The 21,281-nt window shown below is 39.8% G+C and overlaps 1 protein-coding gene, 1 long non-coding RNA gene and 1 other non-coding gene across 3 annotated transcripts; all 3 read left to right on the top strand.

The window, feature by feature from the left end:
- Window positions 1-2,582: 2,582 nt before the first annotated feature.
- Window positions 2,583-3,572, top strand: LOC145821282 (uncharacterized). The gene is made up of 2 exons (XR_014363311.1): window positions 2,583-2,631; window positions 3,302-3,572. It is a non-coding gene; the product is annotated as an uncharacterized LOC145821282 (long non-coding RNA).
- Window positions 3,573-8,362: 4,790 nt separating this feature from the next.
- Window positions 8,363-16,052, top strand: LOC145822241 (uncharacterized). The gene is made up of 5 exons (XM_082918856.1): window positions 8,363-8,492; window positions 8,698-8,765; window positions 10,034-10,409; window positions 14,575-15,236; window positions 15,315-16,052. Exons 1-5 carry the CDS (start codon window positions 8,363-8,365, stop codon window positions 16,050-16,052), a joined length of 1,974 nt encoding a protein of 657 aa, XP_082774982.1.
- On the top strand, window positions 10,723-10,806 carry TRNAL-CAA (transfer RNA leucine (anticodon CAA)). The gene has a single exon. It is a non-coding gene; the product is annotated as a tRNA-Leu (tRNA).
- Window positions 16,053-21,281: the final 5,229 nt, after the last annotated feature.

Raw genomic sequence — 21,281 nt, 5'->3', positions numbered from 1 at the left:
TATAACTATGAACTTGTTTGATTAGGGAATGATTGTTCTGGCGATTACCGTACTTCAGAACTGATGGGATTTGTTGACAGAAAACTAGTCTTGATTATAAACCCTCACTATCTGGAAGTATATGAAATCAGTATGACTGCTTCCGTATTGATACGTAGTATGATCGACTCTGTGAGAACTGAAATTGATGAATAGTATGCGAATGATTACCTCAGAACCCTGCCTACTGCTACGGAAGTAATGTACAAATTCGCCTTATGTTTCCAATAACTCCCGAATGAACTGGACTGACTGTGATGGATTACCGAATTAAGGACAAATTGAACAAAGACCAGATGAATGACTCAGAAGTGAATGAATCGAATCTCTGTAACTTAACAGGGGAAATTACTTATGAAATGAGGCCAGTGCAATCTATAACCCCGATAAGCACTTGGTATAAGTAGTGTGATTACTACTACAGTAAAGTTGTGTGCACCTGTATTCATGTTCTGTGTCACGAAATAAGTTTTGTCTCGGAAATGCTATATGCTGTTTACTGAATGATTGTTTGATTCCTGATATCTATTCGTGACTCTTAATATTATGTGGTATATGTTAGCTGCCCGGTGTTGGAGGTTCCTTATGGAACTTATATCTGTCTGCACTCTGTTACCCATACCGGAGGCCTTGTCATGGGGGCTCAGCATCTGTTCTGTTCTGTTACCTGGATTCGGGATTCCTTTATGGAACTGGTCATTCATGGCCATCATGTATCTGTTCTGTATCTGCCACATCTGTATATGTACTATGTCTGCTATATCTGTAACTATCTGTATCTGTACTATATCTGCCATGTCAGTATTTGTTCTGTAATTGCTTTGGTAGTGCTAATGAATGTGCGATGTATGCTTAGGTAAGGATTGTGGCATCTATGTATGATCTAGACAAGAATATAAAAATGAACATGTATCTGAATCTGTTCCTGACTCTAAAATCTGACTAGGTATAAGACTTTGTTTTAATGCGGACCCTAATCTCTGTATATGATTTATGATCCTGCTTCTGTGCGTTGCCAAGATTGAGATTGGGTCATATGCTCCTGTTATAGAGTGAAAGTTACCTTTATGATAGGCATCATCTCTGTTGTCATATGTTAATTCGAGTTTGGAGGACCAAACTCTTTGTAAGGAGGGGAGACTGTAACAACCCTCGTCACTGATTACTGACTAGCCGCTGATTACTGCTAAACTGAGACTGATTAGATTGGTAATCGAACTGACTGAAATCCAGAACTGACTGACTGACTGTATCTATTTAAAAGCATTGTCTATCTGTTTGACTGCCAAATTATCTGTTTATGTCATATGCATTAAACTACAAATTAAAGGCTTGATCGGCGGCCGAATCTGAAATTGATTGATGTTTGTGACCATTGGAATTTATATGATTTTTTTGGCATATTTATCTAAAATGTGATTTAGTATGACTAAATTAGATTAAATAGTGGTCAATTACAAGAGTTGGACTTATTTACTATTCTACCACTTAGTGGCCCACTATATGGACCATCTTTGAATCATATTACACTTCATTCAAAACATTTCCTCAGCTCATTTTGAGAGCATAACCGAACTAGAGAGAGAGAGAGAGAGAGAGAGAGAGAGAGAGAGAGGAGATAACTTGATTTCATTGTGAATTGGCTTAGAGAACTGGAAGATTTGAAGTGTAGATTGCCCATTTGAGCTTCATTTCTTGAACTACAAGACCTAAGGTAGTGTAATTACCCTCTTGTTATGAATTGAGCTTGTTCTTGCATGATTCATGTCAAAAGTAGTGATTTGAGTATAGAACTAGCTTAAGTTGTTGAAATGAAGCTTAATTGTTGCATGCATGTTTATATCGCTAAGTTTTGAGGTTGTAGTTCATAATTCCTCACATGCATGTTCATGTCTTGAGAGTAGATCATGAATTCATCATGTTTTTGGAAGTTTAGACTCATTTGAACTTACTTTGGAGCTTTGAAGTTGATTAAAGCCATGCATGTCACATTTGAGTTGTTGTTCTTGAAACTTGGTTTGAAATCATGTTTAATTGAACTATCTTTGGGCTTTGATTTCTCAAATTGATCTTTGAAACATGTTATACTATGAGTTTTGAAGTGTTTTCCAGAAAATTAGCCCAAAAGGATCGAATTTGATGCATTGGAACTTGATTTGAGCATTGGAGTTCAAATCTGGACTTTCCAGATTTTGGTCTCCCGCTCGAGCGGGGAAAGTGAAGCTCGAGCGGGGAATTCGAGCTCCCAGCATCTTGCACTGTTTTACAGTCCGCTCGAGCGGATTAATGTACGCTCGAGCGGAGACCTTTGTCAGTATGTCCGCTCGAGCAGGGGAAACCCACGCTCGAGCGGGAACTCTGATTTTCTGAAAATGTTTTCTGAGTGCATCTTTGCATCCTCTTCCCATTCTAGGCATTCTTAGGCCTAGTTTAAGACATCTTAATGAGGACATAGATGTAGAACACACCAAGGCAAATTAGGGGTTAAGTTCTTATCTTTCCCAACTGTGTAGCTTAGTGTGTGTTCGATCTGTTGACTGTGTAGGGTTGACTTCCGAGGAGACGCTCTAGCTTACTATAGCCCAGAACTCTGTGAGTAACGATTGTGTAAAGATATGTTCAAAATGATTATCTTTTGAACAATTGAACTGTACTGCTTTCTGAACTGATTACTGTTAACTGAATGAATGTATGTCTTATATTCTGAACTGTATTGTGGCATCCTTAGCAACTACTGTTACTGATTGTTACTGTTACAGAGATCTCTGTCGGTTCCCATGTTGGAACCACTACTGTTTACTGATACGATGGCCATCATTCACTGTTTGGTCTATTAAGACCCGGTCTATTAAGACCTACTGTACTGTTTAGCTACTGGATGTACCACATATGACTGTTATAATCTGTGAAACTTGGAGCAAAATGCTGCACGAAACTAAGTGCTACAGAGTGAGCCACCTCTAGAATCTGTGCGAGACACCTCTTGAGTCCATAAGAACTGTATTGCTACTGTACTGTTACTATATTGTTACCGTTACTGCTACTGTACTGACACTGCTACTAGTACTGCTAACGGATGTGCCACGTACGATTACTATGATTTCTAAATGACTGTTACGGCATCAAATATGAGCCACAAACTGACTGACCGATATACTGAATCAATGGACTGTTTTAAATATTGAAAAGACATTCATCCTAAACCTCTTTACGTATTATGTTATTCACTGGGTTTTAGCTCACTGCTCATATATATATGTAGGTGTTCAGGCACCGGACCGCTACTAGGAGCGTCAGGCTAGCTTTTGTTTTGTCAGCCAACCACTGTGCCTCACCGTGAGGTTTCAGGCCGTTCAAGCTTCGGCTTTGGGGTGTTTTAATATTCCTCGTCTGTCTCTGTAACTGTTTTGTTTACTGTATAGACTGTATAGACTATTACTGTACTGTTTAATAGGGATTAGATCCCTGTTCTGAATGATTGTACTTGTATGTGTAGACTGTCACAGCTCATTGGACATTGTTTATTTACTGTATTGGCTTCCACCAGGCCCTGTACTCTGTTTTACTGGATTACTGTTAGGCAGGCCTTCGGTAATCTCGGATTACTGGCCGGTTACGGTGCTAAACCCATAGGGCCGGGTTTGGGTCTTGACACACTCTCCCATGTAACTTATAACAATAAGGGCGAATATAATCATGCATACCACAATGATGACAAATAAAACAAGATGTACGGGGTGTACTTTCTTTTCTTTGACCTTACCAACTTTAGGAAGATTGAGAAGCCTTTCCTCTCATTGAACCTTGTGCTCCCTTTGCCCTTGAGTTCTTGTATAATGAGCTGTGGATGCACTCTATTTTTGCTCTTTCTTATCACCAAAGCCAATGTCACTCTTGTCAGAACAAATTTGTTGAGACCCAATGATATTATCGAAAGTCTTCGATCCTCTGTTCCAAAAACCAATGGTAACCATAGCACACTTGAGTTCTTCCTCTTTCTTGATCATTAGTTCTTCTAAAGCAACTTGAGACATCTCGAGAGTTTTAATTTTTTCTTCATATGTTGCATAGATTTGTTGTAGCTCATTCCTTTCTATCTTACAAGTCAAGAGTTTTGCACAAAGAGCTTGTCGATCATTAGTTATCTTGATGGTATCAATCCTAGCCTCGAAAACCTCCTACTTTAGTTTCGCATTCTCACTTTCACATGCTTTGAGTTTCATAGTGAGTTTGTCATTCAATTTGGATAACTTAAGAGATTCCTTATATAACTTTTCATAAGCTTGCTCAAGCTCTTCATCATCACTTCCCGAGGATTCATCATCAGTGGTATTCTCAACCGGGCTCTTTGGATACTCTGTTCGTCCTTCAATTTCGGAAGCCCCCATGAAAGTAGGGAATTGTTTATGTCCCTCTTCGCCTTGATCTTCGTTGCCACTTTCATCTTCATCAGATTCTAATTCATCATCCCAAGTGATGGCGAGGGCTTTCTTCTCCTTCAAACGAGTGGGGGCATTCTGAAGCAAAGTGGGCAAATCCTTGGCATTCATAGCATTGGACTTTTTCAGAGTTCCCTTGTATATTTCCTTTCTCCTTCTTGGCTAAAGAATTAATTTTGAGTTTATCTTTGCCTTTGGATTTATGAGTATGAGTAGATTCCAAAAGATTATGATTCTTTTTCAAAAAAGATTTTTTAAATTGTTTAACAAAAGCAGTCGTAATCTTGGAATCTATCTCACAATCCTCATCAGAATCCTCTCTAACTCTATGAGCACTATTAAAAGCAATATCTTTTTGTTTCTTTTTGAAATTCCTATGTGCCTCATAAGTTTGGAGATTTCTAAATAAGTGATCCAGCTTGAGGTTGTCAACATCTTGAGGCTCCTTAATAGTCGTAACTTGTGGTTGGAACCGATCGGGCAAGGATCTCAAAATTTTTTCCACAACTTTGGATTCTGGTATTTCTTCACCTAAATTAAAGCTGAAATTTACAATGTCACTCAATTTCGCATAAAATTCATCAAAGGTCTCACTATCTTTCATTGAAAGGTTTTCGAAACTAAACGTGAGCCTTTGAAGTTTTGAGCGTTTAACAGAAGGAGTGCCCTCATGAATAGTTTGTAAGATATCCTAAGCCTCTTTTGCGACTTCACAATTGCAAATTCGACTAAACTCTTCAGGTGTGACAACGCAAAAGAGAGAATTGATAGCTTTACTATTCCAACTACTATCTTGGTAATCAATTGTGTCCCACTTTTCAATTGGCTTAGGGAAAGTTACTCCATCAACTGTAATTGTTGGTTCGGTCCACCCATTGATGACAGATTGCCAAACTTTTTCATCTATAGATTTTAAAAATGATCTTATCCGAGTTTTCCAAAAGGAATAATTGGAATCGTTAAGTAGGGGTGGTCGAACCATAGAATTTCCCTCACGAATTGAATCCATTATCACAAATCAAACAAGATCTTGTTCTAAAAGATTATTTTTTTTAAAAAATAGAACGACCCGCTCTGATACCAATTGAAAATCTAGAAATCTTCTAGATGTTGATTTGTGATTATGTATCAATTCTAAGCAATAAACAAAAATCCCAATCAAACAATCAAGACAAATCGACACAACGATTTTACGTGGAAAAACCACAATTGAACACCTCCAATTATGATAAAAAAACCATGGGCAACAGCCACAAAACAATCCACTAAGAAGATATAAAGGAATTACACAGGTATATTCTCAATTACCTAGCGAATCCACGGCCGAATTGAACCAACCCCTATGTGTCTCTTCCAACCCCGTCTTCACCTTGAAATTTTCTTGACGATGAGCCACTCCAGAATCCACCAAAGCTTCAGGCTCGTATTCTTCAGAATCCACCGAAGAACAACTCTCTCTTTTGTGTAGAACAAACAAATAATCCTTTGATGTATACTCTTTAAACCATGAGTTGAATACTCAATAAAAAAAAAAGCATCAAAGAAAACTAGCAAAATATCTCCAGAGATAAACCTTAATATCCAAAAAAAAGATTTGGAGAAGTAATCCTAAAATCTGACTGAATCCCGTATTTATAGAAATCTAGGACTGCGAAGCTCGCTCGAGTGAAGACTCTCTCGCTCGAGCGAGGAACCAAAAACGCGTGTTTTCCATAAGTGCCTTTGCTCGAGCCACGCACCCTTCGCTTGAGCATACATTCATCTCCTTCAGGTTTTTTGCCAGACACAGCCTTCGCTCGAGCGAGCAAGGGCGAACATGCAACTTTGAATGTAATTTTACATTTTGCTTCGGGGGCGCTGCCCCTCGACCCCGCTATGGCACTGCCCCGAACCCGCCAAGAGGCGCTGCCCCCTAGACCCTCGCGAGCTGACCTGGCAGCTCGATCCTCGTCATAATCAGCGAAGTGACAATCTTGAAAGAATTAACATCACAAACTTCTCTGCAAGGCACAATTCGGGTTGGATTCGCATCTAAAAACACATAGCCTTACTGAAATAAAAAGTGCGAAAGTAAGTACAACTAAAAGGAGTTTTGTCAACCGGGATTGCCAAGAATAAAAACTTAACACAATATGAATTGACTCAAAGCATAGAAGAGAAGTCAATTCAATCATGGAAATAGGTTCAACATGTGCTTTAATAGTAGTTTTAAGAGCATCAAACTCATCAGGTAATCCATTCAAAGTGAGAAACACAAGATCTTCTTCATTAATGGGTGAAGAAGCTAAAGCTAATTGATCTGCAAGTTCTTTGATCTGATTCAAGTATTCCTCAATTGATTTGAATTCTTTTGTCAAATGAGTCAATCTAATGAATATGAGATCGAGATAGCATTGTGAATCATTTGCAAAGAGCATTCCATACCTCAAAATTGTGGTGTAATGAAGGACAGATGAGAAAGTAGCAGGAGTAAGAATACAAGTGATACAGTTGAGTAGATGAACATCAATCTCATTCCAATATGCTCAATCTAGATTCAAAATGTCAAGACCACTTGAATCTTTGATCATCAATGGTGGACATGGTACAGAACCGTTTGCAACATCCAAAAATTCAGTAACACGCAAGACATTTTGAAACTGATTTTTCCAGGTAAGAAAATTGGTAGAGTCAAGATTGATTGTAATGAGGGAATTCATATTAGAGATCAATAGGTTTAGATTAGAAGGTAAAGAATAAGACGAAGATGGAGCAGAAGATGCCACAGATCAATCGAAGCTATGCTCGTGAGAGCTTAAAAAGCTCTAATACCATGAAGAACAATTGGAATATTTTTTTTTCTTATTTCATTCACAATATTACAATATGTACTTATACAAGATACACAAGATACTGAAATTGTGTTTTTAACCAACTAACAAATTCCTAACAAACTCTAACTATCTTCCATGTGATACAGTTGAGCCATTAGCTTCAGCTTGAGCTGCATTAGCTGAGGCTTAAACTTTGACTTGATTAGCTTTAGTGACTTCTGAGATATTCTCATCTCGTGATATGAATCCTTCCATCGATTATTACGTGTCATGATTCATCATGCAAATAGTTTAGGGCAATATTTTTGTATATAAATGAAATGGACAATGTCAGAAAATGATCAATATATTTTTTTTTATAAAAAAAAATTAATTTCAAAAGCTGAGCCGACATGGCCTTTATGAGGTGTCAAGGCTATGACACTTTCAATGGGAGATGCAAGGAAAATGAGTGAGAGCACTAATTAGTGCTACCACTAATGATGTGGCAGTGGGTCCCACCATGAATGATTTGATGTTTTGGCCTTGGTGTTGTATTTTTTTTCTTTTTTTATTGAGTGCCATGTCATTAGTGGTCTTTTTAGAGCTCCAAAATTAGTGGTATCTATCATTGTTAGGAGATGCAATTGGATGGTGATATGGTGATCCATGTCCTAGTGTCCTGGAGTGCAATGGGTCCCACTCACAGACATCAATTAATTGGTTTCGAGCCCAACCTCCATTTTGAAGGGGGTATGTTTTACTAAAAAATGTTAGTCTGCGTTTGATGTATTTTGTAAATGTGATTTGAGAGTATGAATTGTATTTTGAGTTTGTGTGTAGTAGAATTATAATTTGAGTGTAGAAAATTTGTTTGGTAAAGAATTTTGAAAATAGTTTTGGAAAAGAGGTTTGATTTGAGTGGGGAATTGTTGATGTGATATTTGATATGCGATACAAAAATTTACAACTCATAACTAAACATACAACTCAAAATTATTTTAAAGCACATTAAAAATTAAAAAAATTTCAAAAAATATTTTTCCCAATTATATAAATCAATTGCAAAAAAAAAAACAAAAATTCTGTACAATGAAGGACATCCGGGTGGATGTCCCCAAGGACGTCCGGGCAGATGACCTGGTGGACATCCGGGCGGTCTTCCCCTGGGCAAAATTTTCACAAAAGCAGCAGCTGATACACAGAGCTCTCTGTAGAGCTTGTGAAAATTGATTCCAAAACAACAACCAAACATCATACTCAAACGCACTTGTAAAAACACGTTTACAAATCACAACCAAGCAGAGCCTAGTGATTGTTCCTCCATTTGGATTGATTTTTTAGTTTTTTTTGATTATTTTAATATGAGGTTAAAAGTCCAATTTGAAAATGATTTTTTAATTTTTTTGACTTTTTTGACTTTTTAGTGAAGTATCTTCATGTTAAATTACAAAACTGCCTTTCAACTACTTCATCATGTCAACTCATTGCTAACGTTGGTCCTCCACGTCAAATCAGCCTTTGGACCGAAATTGTTTTTTTTTTTTTAATATTTTTATATATATATATTTTTTTGTAAATGATTTTTTCATGTGCTTTTTTTTTTTATTTTTTATTTTGATTTTGATTTTAATTTTAATTTTTTTTTTCATTTTCTATGAAATGATAAAAAGTGAGGTTTTATTTTATTATCCTGTGTATTTTAAGTTTTTTTTTTTTTTTGCAAATGGTTTTTTCATGTGTTTTTTATTTCAATTTTAAATTTTTTTAAAAATAATAATAATGATAATAATAATAAATTTAATTTAAATTTCAACATAATAACAATAATAATAATAATAATTTTTATTTTTATTTTATTGTTCTGTGTATTTTAATTTTTTTTAAATTTTAATTTTAAACTAATAATAATAATACTAATAGTTTTTATTTTTATTTTTATTTTATTGTCCTGCATATTTTAATTTTTTTTAATCTTAATTTTAATTTTAAATTTTAATTTTAAAATAATAATAATACTAATAATTTTAATTTTTAGTTTTATTTTATTGTCCAGTGTATTTTAATTTTTTTTAATTTTAATATTAATTTTAAATTTTAATAAATATAATAATAATTCGACAAGCCCCAAAAAATAAAAAACTAGAATTTACAGAACTAGGGTTGTGCAAAAAACCTGAATTCCAAAACAAAAAATTGATTTATTTCTAAATTACATGGCGAATGGTAATTTATGTTTTTATGTTTTTTTTTTAAAAATATTTTTGAATGAGGCGTATTTTTCTCATTATTTTTTTAATTTATGTTTTTGTCATTTTTTAATTTGTACACATTAATTTGTTTTTATATTTCAAAAATGGGTTTTCATGCGTTTTATTTATTTGTAAATTACGTGGCAAATGCTAATTTCTATTTTTTTTTTTGGATGAGGCGTATTTTTGTCGTTCTTTTTTTTATTTATTTACGTTTTTGTAATTGTTTTTAATTTGTATACATTAATTTGGTTTTTGTTTTCACAAATGGTTTTTCATGTTTTTCTCCTTATTTTTAAATTACAGGACTTCAATTTCAAAACAATCCGAAAAATAAACAAAAAAAATAAAAAAATAAAAAAAGGTCATGGTTGGCTCGCTCCATTGCCGACTCTCTCCGAATCGACGACGAAGAAGAAGAAGAAGAGAACAGTGCCACACCAATCCCTAAACCCCCTCAATCCGAACACAATGATGAAAATGAAGAAAATCGATCGGCTCGTGGCGTCAGAGAAGACCTTTCCGAATTCACAGAAACCGTAACTCGCCAATTGTGGGCGTCGCCTCTTTTCTCGCTCCTCCTCCTCCTCCGCCTTCGCCGCCGTATCTCCATCGCATTGATCGATCAGTCTCCTATCGGGACCGGTGGGAGCCGCTCCACCACTCTGGTTCCGGCGACGATTCCGATGAGGATGGCACAGGTTCGGTTGGAATTTCGGGAACACACGATGAATTTATCAATGGATTACCTGATCGGTTGAGGAATCGAGTGGAATCGGAGATTTGGAAGATGGATTCGAATTTTGTGGCGTATGATCAGGAGGATCCAATCGAAGGTTGCGTGTGTGGTGAGGCGTTGGGTCTCAGATTCAGAGGGCAAAGTCAAGGTATTTTGGTAAATTTACCCTAACACGTGAAAGCACTTTTGTCTCCATGTGGCTAAATAAGCCTTTTTTGTCCGGACGTGGCTAATTTAGCCCCAACTTTCCTTCCCAAACATCACCTGTAAAATTTTTATCAAATGATGTGGGTTACTGATGCGAGTGTTTAATTAATTTTTTATAATATCTTTTTGCTCTATCATATTATATCATTTTTGGTTGAACCTTAATCGGTTCTGATTAAGTTTGTATTGTAGTGGTATACCTTCCATAATTTAAAAAGTAAAGTAATTAACTTGTTGATTTGTACTCACAAATAGTCAGGATGGCCGAGTGGTCTAAGGCGCCAGACTCAAGTTCTGGTCTTCGTGAGAGGGCGTGGGTTCAAATCCCACTTCTGACATTTTTTGTTACTATTATATTAACTTTTTCTTTCATCAATTTCTGACATTTTTTTTTGTTATTATTTTATTAACTTTTTCTTTCAACAATTTCTGACATTTTTTTATTATTTTTATATTAACTTTTTCTTCATCAATTTAGAAGTAATCTACATGTAGGTTTTAAAGGTGTACTTATTATTTAATAGGTGTTATAATAATTAATAATGTTTTTTTATTAAATATTATTAAAAAGTCACTAATTATTAATTTTCAGCGACAGTTTAAAATTTTTGTTACAAAAAATATAATTAATTATAAGTTTTAGCGATAGTTTAAAAAAATATCATAAAAAGTTATTAATTTTTAACTTCTAGGGACAATTTAAAAAATTCATCACAGAAAAATGTCACTAATTGTAAGTTGTAGGAATAATTTATAAAAACCGTGACAAAAAAAAAAAGTAATTGTCAATTTTTATCTATATATTCAAAAAATTATCATAAAAACTTATTTTTAGCGAAGATTTTACTATGATTTATTTTTAATAGGATTTAATAGAAATTAAGTTCAACTATTGTGACCTATTGATAGTTTATTCTAATTTAAAAATCATCTACAATTTTTTCATTAAATCAAGTCATTTTTTCCCATCAAATTGAGAATTGATCAAGTCTTTTATCAAATTAAAATTTAAAAATATAACATATTAGAAATGATTATTTTTCATCAAATTTGATCAAAAAAGAAATTTAAGAAAAAAAGATTTTTTTTTAAAAAAAAAATCTTCAAATTAGATGAAATGATTGGATTAATTCATTGTAAATCAAACTTTTTACTCAAATTTATAATCAAATTAGATGAAAAAAAATAATAATAAAGGATTGAAGATACTTTAAGATGTTAAATCTACATCAGTTTAGTATTTTCCTTATCTCACAATGTTTGAATTTTGAATTTACGTAAGGAAAAAAAAATCAATACAATATAAGTTCATATCTTGTTAACCATAATGAATAATTAAATCTTCATTCTACTAATTAGTCAGAGAAAATATTAATTTTTTTCTTATAGATTTTCTCATTAGAATAATGTAGCCGTGACCTCTCAAGAATTAAAGAAAAATGTTATACATGTACGGGGAGGAAATAATTCTCCTCGTATAATCCTGTTGACCAAGTCCACGCTCCTCCGTACGACGTCGCTTTGTCACCTGAAAACACAAACGTGAGCTAGCCGGCGGGTGTGTGCCGGAAACCTCTCCGATGCCTAAGTCAGAAAACTTGACAAATAGACAAAGCTCTAAGTTTTCAGAAAGATTGTGTTCAATTACCTCCTCCAAGGTGATGCTTATGAGCTTTTATAAGATTCATATGGCACAATCCTAGTAGGACTTGTATTTCTCCATACAGAGTCCTCCTAGGATTCAATCTCTTAAGGATAATGCTTATCCTTTTACACCCTCCCCCACTGCTCAAACCAAGTGGGATGGTTTTCTTTACGGCCGAACTTCCTTTCGACCGAAGTAAACTTGGCTATATCGAGTCACAGAAGGCCGAACTATCCTTAGCTCGGTCCTCTCCTCCAAATCTTTACTTCGGCTGCCCTGTTCAACCTTGATGCGCTTAGATCAGACTTCCAAGTAACAAGTTCTGACCGACCTAACCATTGTAAGTCACGACCGGACTAACTCTGAGATCGGCCTAACTGTGAGTTGCCTCCAGACCGGAGTAGTTTTACTCTTTCTTGGGCCGAAGTAACTTTGTCTTCCCAAGGCCGGAGTAGCTTTACATCCATGAGCCGAAGTAACATTTACTTCTCCCAGCCGGAGTAACATTGCTCTCTGGGCCGGAGTATCCTTTACGGCCTTCTTACTTAGTCCTTCGCGTTTTGGGCCTCAAAGGCCAACTTGCAGCTCGGCCCAATTTTTCCCAAAAATTACCCTCTCAATTGCCCCTTAATTCCATCTGCATAGCATGATTGGGATTACCAGTCCACTGGCCGAGCTAGTGTCGTTTTAAGCTTTTCCAGCCGAGCTAAAAAATACTTTAGCCTCTCCAGCCGAGCTAAAAACTCTCGAGTTTTAAGCCGAGCTAATTTTACTCCTGGCCATGTTTTGTCCGGTCAAAAACGTCTCTTCAATCATAATGTCTGTAACGCTTCCCATTCTTATGACACGTGGCATGTTTTGGTTGGCTAAGGACGGCTGTCACGCCGTCTTTCGTACTTCGTGAAATTTGAACAGTCCCGCCCAAATTTTGGGCTTTCTAACAAAATCAATCCCTGAGGCTAGGGTCCCCTCACTTTTGCCATTTCTCCATCTTCTCTCTCTGTGTTCTTGCTGCTCGTGCTCTTTCTTTACTGCGACAGTCTTCATCTTCAGTCCTTCCTTATTTAATTCTGGTAAGCAAATCCATTTTCCCTTCATGTTTTTGCTTTTACATTCGTTTTGTGCAACTGTATATCTAGTTTTCGTATGCTTTTGCGAAACATTTCTTCCATTTATCTGCTCTGCTTTTGTACTTTCTATGAAGAAACCAGTAGAACTTGTATGTGTATGAACTATTTTGTAGGAATCTTAGATCCAAAATCACCTAGCAACCGGACTAGAAAACTGTTTGTGTTATGTATGTGGATAGATTCTGAACATAACCGAACTAGAACTTGTAGGAATATCAGTAGTTTCTTCTGACCCACTCTAGCCAAGATAAGATCACCGAACAAGCTTGCTCATACCGAACTCGGTACTTCGGTCTATAACCGAGCTAAGATTTTGGGGCCAAGCCGGCTTTCTTAGTTCTCAAACCGAACTCAGAAAGCCGCCCCTGAGAGCTCAACCGAAGTAATTATACTGTAACCGTTTTAGGCCTTGGGACTAAACCAGCTTTCTTAGTTTCTTAGACCGAACTCAGGAAAGCTGCCCCTAGACGTTAAACCGGTCTAAACTGCTCAAAAACCGAGCTAAGAAACCTTCTGATGAGCCAAGGTAGAACCAGCCAACTAAGCCGAAGTAGGATTTGTATATCTTGCTTATAATTTTGTAGCGCGGTCCAACGATCTGTGCTTAACCCCCTTGCTTTCTACTTTGCAGACTTAGGTTGCCCAGGCCCTCCTGCGTGTGCTCAACCGAGCTTACTGAGCCAAATTTTTGTACCGAAATAACTTATCCGTAATTTATACAACAAATGGGTAAGTATAGATATTTAGTCGAAACCCCTGGTGGCATGGCCGAATTCAGGCAGGACTACCAGATTCCTGATGATGTTCAACTGGAGTTGGCCAAGAAAGATGCTACTCCCTGGGACAATGAAGGCTTCGTCCCTTTCACCCTTCAATCAATAATTGAAACCGGACTACGGTTTCCTGTCCAACCGCTAATCTGCGAATTCCTTAGGCAGACTAGGCTATGTCCCACCCAACTATCCACCAACACATATCGTATTATAATGGGGATAGCCGCATTAAACCACCAAACCGGACTGAATCTTGGTCTGGCCGAAATATTCCATCAGTATTCCATCGGTTCAAAGAATGCTGGGTGGGTATATTACCTTAGAATTCGCCGCCGCCGAGAGAAGATAATTAAGCATACTCCGGACAAAGATCTCAATGATGATGATTTCTTTTGGGTCTCTGGGAACTTTGAGGATTTTCAAGCTCAAATTCCTGGCCGACCTATAAATTGGAAAATGGGAGAGCCTGGTAATTTTACTTCGGTCTTCCGCTTTGTATGTTATCTCGGTTGCTTAATCTGCTAGCCGAACTAACACCTGTCTTTTTTTTTTTTGCAGATTTCGCCCATCTCCACTCCTTGTATAGCTATCCTAACCTCGGCGTTTTGCGAGCCGCATTTCGGGTTAAAGAAAGAGATTGGGCCAAGCTTCTAAATTTCGAACCGACCTACCGTTACAGCGGTCGACGGAAGGCAAAAGTAACCGATTTTCTTCTCGAGGAAGCACCGGAGCCGGACCCCACTTTGCCCGAGATAAGACTTGTTCCATTAACCGCTGAGGAAGAAATGGCAAAGAAGAGCAGAGTCAGGGCCCTTCTAACTTCAACAACTAGAGCCGAAGTAACACCAACTACTGAGGTGCAGCCTGCCGTCGTGGCCCTTCCTTCACAACGGCCCTCTTCGTCTCGCCCTTCAAAACGCGCCCGATCTACGTCAGCCGAACAACAACTTGTTGACGAAGTCGAAACCGTCCCCCAAAGTCCTCAACCTGCCTCCCAACCTGAACAAACTGACCGAGCCCGATCTCCGAAGTGGGCTCCGCCTTTGATCTTCAATGACCGAAACATCAAAGTCACTGATTCGGTCGTGGGTGAAAAAGACCACCAACTGGCCTTTAACCTGGCCAAAAGTGTGTGCCTCCCTAAGGACATGGAGCACCACTTGAAGCAACTGAATACCGAAATGAAATCAATTCGGTCTGTTTCCAAGTCCATGGTCTTGGTAAGTAGCTGTCTGCTTTTTTCTGTCTAAATTTTTCCAACTCTTACTTCGGTTCTAAAGGTATCTTTGCTTTGCCAGGCCTTGCAAAAGAACAATGTCACTTACCGGAAAGTCCAAGAGCTCCGCAAAACCACAAGGCAGGCGATGGCGGAAGCCGAAGCAAGGTCGGCCGAACTACAACAAGCCGAAAAGAGAATGGCCGAGCTGGAAGCGGAGAACGGCCGTCTTGCCGATCTAGTTAATTCGGCGGAAGCGGAGAAGCAGAAAGCTGCCATTGTTATGAAGGACAAGTATTTGCGGGAGTTGTTGAAGCTAGAGAAGAGAAAGGACGCCGAAATGAGCGAACTGAAAAAGAATATGGAGGCGGTCGACAAGGGGGGGTACAAGCGAGGTTTCAAGGAGGCCGAGGAGGCCTACGTCAAGCAATGCGATGCCGCCAAGGAGCTTTTCTTCAAGTGCGGCTGGAGGGCGGCTGTGGAGAAGCTCGGTCATGATCAACAGACCGAGGTCTTCAACCCTCCAGAGTACTTTATACCGAAGTCCCTTGCGGGGTACGCGGATGCCATGCAGCAGCAATTCCTTGAAGGTTCAGATACTGACGAAGATTCTGCTTCTGGGGGTACTCCAGTTGAAAACGTGGATCAGACAGATCGGCCGGAGTCCAGAGTGGAAGATCTGGCTATTGAACAGCCGAATGAAACTGTGGCTCCGGTCGATGCCACCGTTGTGACTGAAGGAGTGCTGCTGCCAGAGACCGGTCTTCCAGTAGATGCCGATGCGGTTTTCGATGCTGAAATTGATGAACTTTTCTCTTAGTTTTTTACTTTTTCTTCTTTGTAACCGAACTAAGCCCCCTTGTAATGACTTCTGTTTGAATAAAAATTTCACTTCTCTTATTCCGGTTATTGTGTGTATGCTTGGGTTTGTAATGTCTTCTATTACTCCAGCAAGTGCTATTTCGGTTTTTGGTTGGTTAAACTATACTTACCAGCCAACCACTCCTTAGCCGATATAATTACTTCGGCTGAGGAGTACAGTGTTGGTTCGTTTCAGCCAACCACTCTTCAGCCATACACTTACTTCGGCTGAAGAGCAACAGGTGTTGGTTTATTCCAGCCAACCACTCTTCAGCCTTGCACTTACTTCGGCTGAAGAGTAACAAGAGTTGGTTTGCTAACCACTCTTCAGCCTTGCACTTACTTTGGCTGAAGAGTTACGGGTGTTGGTTTATTCCAGCCAACCACTCTTCAGCCTTGCACTTACTTCGGCTGAAGAGTTACAGGTGTTGGTTTATTCCAGTCAACCACTCTTCAGCCTTGCACTTACTTCGGCTGAAGAGTAACAAGAGTTGGTTTGTTCCAGCCAACCACTCTTTAGCCTAACACTTACTTCGGCTGAAGAGTTACGGGTGTTGGTTTATTCCAGCCAACCACTCTTCAGCCTTGCACTTACTTCGGCTGAAGAGTAACAAGAGTTGGTTTGTTCCAGCCAACCACTCTTTAGCCTAACACTTACTTCGGCTGAAGAGTTACGGGTGTTGGTTTATTCCAGCCAACCACTCTTCAGCCTTGCACTTACTTCGGCTGAAGAGTTACAGGTGTTGGTTTATTCCAGCCAACTATTTGAAGTTAGTTTTTCCAGCTAACTTATAGTATTTGGTTATTCCGACCAAATGTCCTGCAGCCTGAATCCTTATCCTGGGCTTAGGAAGGATGTTGGTTTAATCCAGCCAACCTCTGAGTTTAGTTTTTCCAGCTAACTCTGAATAGAATGCTCGCAAAAAACTTAGTCTCTAAAGCTAACTTTTACAAAGAATAATTTGTGCTAAAAAGAATTGCTCATTTTATTGAAGGAAGAAAAAATTACACATGTTTGAAAAAGAAAAGCTAAAAGTAAAATAACTTGAGATTGGCCGTATTCCATGGCCTAGGGATTGCCTTGCCATCCTTGTCTTCTAGGTGGTATGCCCCTTTGCCGGCTAACCCAACCACCTTATAAGGACCTTCCCAATTTGGGCCTAACTTGCCGTCTCCTGGGACCAAGGTGTTTCCCATTACTTTGCGTAATACCCAATCGCCAATTTTGAATTGTCTTGGATGAACCTTTTTGCTGTATTTTTTGATTAATTCTCGTTGGTATGCGGCGATGTGGACCAACGCTCTTTCTCTTCTTTCTTCTGCAAGGTTGAGTTCTAAGGCTATGGCTTCTTCATTTAAGTCTGGATCAAAATTTTCGCTTCGAATTGTGGGGAGGCCAACTTCTAGTGGGATCACCGCTTCCATTCCATATGCTAAGGAGAATGGTGTTTCTCCTGTTGATCGTCGAGGCGTGGTGCGGTAGGCCCATAAAACATGAGGAAGTTCATCTGCCCACTTGCCTTTTGCCTTCTCTAGCCTTTTCTTAAGTCCATCCAAGACGACTTTATTTGATGCTTCTGCTTGCCCGTTTGCTTGGGGATATGCCGGTGTGGAATTGTAGAACTCTATCTTGTACTCTTCACAAAAGCTTCTAAAGATCCTGCCGTCGAACTGAGTTCCATTGTCTGAGATCAGTGCTTTTGGTATGCCAAACCGAGTGATAATATTCTGCCAAACAAACTTCTTCACATCCTTCTCTTTGATTGACGCCAGTGCTTCTGCTTCCACCCATTTTGTGAAGTAGTCTGTTGCTGCGAGAAAGAATTTTCTGCCTCCGGGTGCTGTTGGAAGTGGTCCTACTATGTCTAAGCCCCACATTGCGAAAGGCCATGGGCTAGTTAAAGGTAGGAGTTCTCTTGCTGGTTGATGTATTTGGTGTGCGAATTTCTGGCATTTTTCACACTTCTTCACATATTTTTCTGAGTCTGCTTGCATATACGGCCACCAATATCCTTGCGAAATAGCCCTGTAGGCGAGCGACCTTCCCCCTTGATGACTTCCACATACCCCTTCATGTATTTCGAATAGGAAGGCTTCTACTTTGCTGGGATGAACGCACTTGAGGTAAGGCCCAGAGAATGACTTCTTGTATAATGCCAAAGATGGAGATAGCCAAAATCGCTGCGACTTTGCCCTTATTTTGTTGGCTTCTTTTTTCTCTGCTGGTAGGATGCCGTCTTTTAGGAACAGGATGATGGGATCCATCCATGAAGGGCCTAATTCAGTGCAATATACTTCTTCTGCTTCGGGGTCTTCTATACTTGGTCTTGGTAAGAAGTCGATGAGTACTGGATGAGGGATCGATGTATCTGCCATTGAGGCCAGGCCTGCTAGCTCGTCCGCTCGGCTGTTTTCCTCCCTGCCAATTTGTTCTATCCTTACCACATCAAACTTCTTGATCTCTGTTCTGACTAACTCTTGGTACTTGGCCATTCTGTCGTCCTTTGCTTCGTATTCGCCCGAAATTTGGTTTACTACCAGCAGAGAGTCACTGTATACCATTAGTTCGGCTGCTTTCATGAAGTGTGCTGACTTGAGTCCTGCGATAAGCGCCTCATACTCTGCTTCATTGTTGGATGCTGGGAAGCCAAGGTTGATTGCTTGCTCTATAACCAGGCCGTCTGGAGAGATGAGGACTATGCCAAGCCCTGCACCATGTCGGTTGGATGCTCCATCCACAAAGAGCTTCCACATCTCTCCAACAAATAGTTTCCAGCATGTGGAAGGGTCAGACGATGCCGTGGGGTCAAGGATGGTGTTTTCTTCAAAGTCCATATTGGCTGTCTGCCCTTCGTCCTCTGTTTGAACTGCTGGTGAGCCTTTGTTTGGCTCCTCCTTGTCGTTCTTAATGTGGTCTGCCTTTGTGCTTGATGGACTACCTTCCACTAGGGGTTGCGCTATTCCGGCGTCAACTTCCGTCTCTAGTTCGGTCGATGGACTACCTTTCACTAGGGGTTGCGTTATTCCGGCGTCAACTCCCGTCCCTAGTTCGGTTGAGTTAGTCAGGTCGACTGGACAGATATGATGACTTCCAGGAGTAAACTCTGCGACGAAGTCTGCCAAAGATTGAGCTTTTATTGCGGTCTTTGGTTGGAACTTGATATCGAATTGTCCCAACTCTACTGCCCATTTCAAAATTCGCCCACTGAAGTTCGCCCTTTCAAACAGAGCTTTTAATGGAAAGGCCGTAAGGACGACTATGGTGTGGGCATGAAAGTAGTGCGCCAATTTCCTGGATGCCATCATTAATGCTAATGCTAGTTTCTCCAATGGTAAGTACCTTGTTTCGGCTCCCAACAATGTCTTGCTGACATAAAAGATGGGCAAGCGTTGTATTCCTTCTGCACGAACCAACACTGCGCTGACTGCGTGTTGAGAGACTGCTAGGTACAAAAAGAGTTCTTCACCAGGTACTGGAGTAACAAGTAGTGGTGGGGAAGACATGTATTCCTTTAAGCTTTCCAGAGCTCGGTCGCATTCTTCATCCCACTCAAACTTGGCCTTTAAAGCTTGGAAGAACGGTCGTAGCCTGTCCGACGATCTGCTTATGAACCGGTTGAGTGCAGCCGCCATACCAGTAAGATGCTGCACTTCTTTAACTGAGTTTGGTCTCTCCAACTCCTGGATCGCTTTGATCTGAGAGGGGTCGGCTTCTATACCTCGGTTGGTCACCAGGAAGCCCAAGAATTTGCCAGATCCAACTCCGAATGCGCATTTGGACGCATTGAGGCGTAGCTTGTGTTTCTTCAGGATCTGGAACATCTCGCCTAAGTCTTTCAGATGGTCATTCTCATCCTTGCTTTTGACCACCATGTCGTCGATGTACGCCTCCATTGTTCTGCCTAACAATGGCTCAAACATCTTGGTGACCATCCTTTGGAATGTCGCCCCCGCGTTCTTTAGGCCAAAGGGCATGACCTTGTAGCAATATAACCCCCTTGGTGTTGTGAAGGATGTGACCTCCTGGTCTGGTTCATGCATGGCGATCTGGTGGTAGCCTCTGTATGCATCCAAAAAGCTAAGTCGGTTATGTCCTGCCGTTAAGTCCACCAGTTGATCTATCCTTGGTAGAGGGAAGCTATCTTTTGGGCACGCTTTGTTGACTGTTTTGTAGTCGACGCAGACACGCCATTTACCATTCTTTTTTGGCACTACGACGGTGTTGGAGATCCATTTTGGGTAGTGTACTTCCCTTATCGCTCCTGCCTCCAGCAGGTTGCCTACCTCTTCTGCCACTATTTCGGCGTGGTGGAGTGCCGATCTGCGCGTGCGTTGAATGACTGGTCTGGCGGAAGGGTGGACATTGAGTTGGTGACTGATGAAGTTTGGATCAATGCCTGGCATGTCGTAAGGTGTCCAGGCAAACACTTCGATATTGGAAGTCAAGAATTCCATGACCTCTAATCTCTCAGCGCTGGATAATGATGAGCCAAGCAGGAAGAACTTATCCGGGTTCTTCTCATCTATTTTTACCTCCACCAAGTCTTCTACCGCTTTCTGATTAGCTTCTTTGCCGACGTCAGCGAATAGTTCATTACTCTCTGGTTCTTCCACCGAATGAACGTATCCTTTGGCAGCTCGGCTTCCATTTGCTGTGGCGAAGCACTGCTTTGACATGATCTGATCGCCATAGACTTCTTCAATTATACCGGCGTCATTGGGGAACCGCATTACCTGATGGTATGATGACGCCACCGAACGCATGGCATGCAGCCATGTTCTGCCTAGGATGATGTTGTAGGTGGAGGGGACCTTCAATACCCAGAACTCCACCTGTTTTGATACACTTCCAGCTCTGACTGGAAGGATTATTTTGCCGACAGGCCACTCTGGCATGGAGTTGAATCCAATCAGGGGAGAAACTGCAGGTGCCAAGTCTTTGTCTTGCAATTTTAGTTGTTTGAATGTGTCGTAATACATGATCTCACATGAACTACCCTGGTCAATCAGAATCCGCTTGACGTCAAAATCCTTGACTCGGAGAGTGACAACCAGGGCATCATTATGGGGGCAGTAAATTCGTTCCAAGTCCTTATCCGAAAAGGACATGACGTTTGTTGCCTCTGTCCTCCCCTTCTTGATGGCGGGTTGGGAACTTAATACTTCCCTAAAGTGTTCAGCCTTCTTG

Source organism: Camellia sinensis, chromosome 3 (assembly GCF_055761805.1).
Source record: "Camellia sinensis isolate YWXY chromosome 3, ASM5576180v1, whole genome shotgun sequence".
Taxonomy (NCBI): Eukaryota; Viridiplantae; Streptophyta; class Magnoliopsida; order Ericales; family Theaceae; genus Camellia; species Camellia sinensis.
Note: the sequence above shows the minus strand (reverse complement) of the source record. Positions and strands in the feature narration are given on the sequence as shown.

Excerpts from the sequence above, each read along its gene's own strand:
- LOC145822241 (XM_082918856.1), top strand. The coding sequence starts at position 8,363 with ATGAAGGACATCCGGGTGGATGTCCCCAAGGACGTCCGGGCAGATGAC. Across the intron at positions 8,493-8,697 it reads CAGAGCTCTCTGTAGAGCTT|TGAAGTATCTTCATGTTAAA; the intron begins GTGAAAATTGAT and ends TTGACTTTTTAG. Across the intron at positions 8,766-10,033 it reads CATGTCAACTCATTGCTAAC|AGAAGACCTTTCCGAATTCA; the intron begins GTTGGTCCTCCA and ends TCGTGGCGTCAG.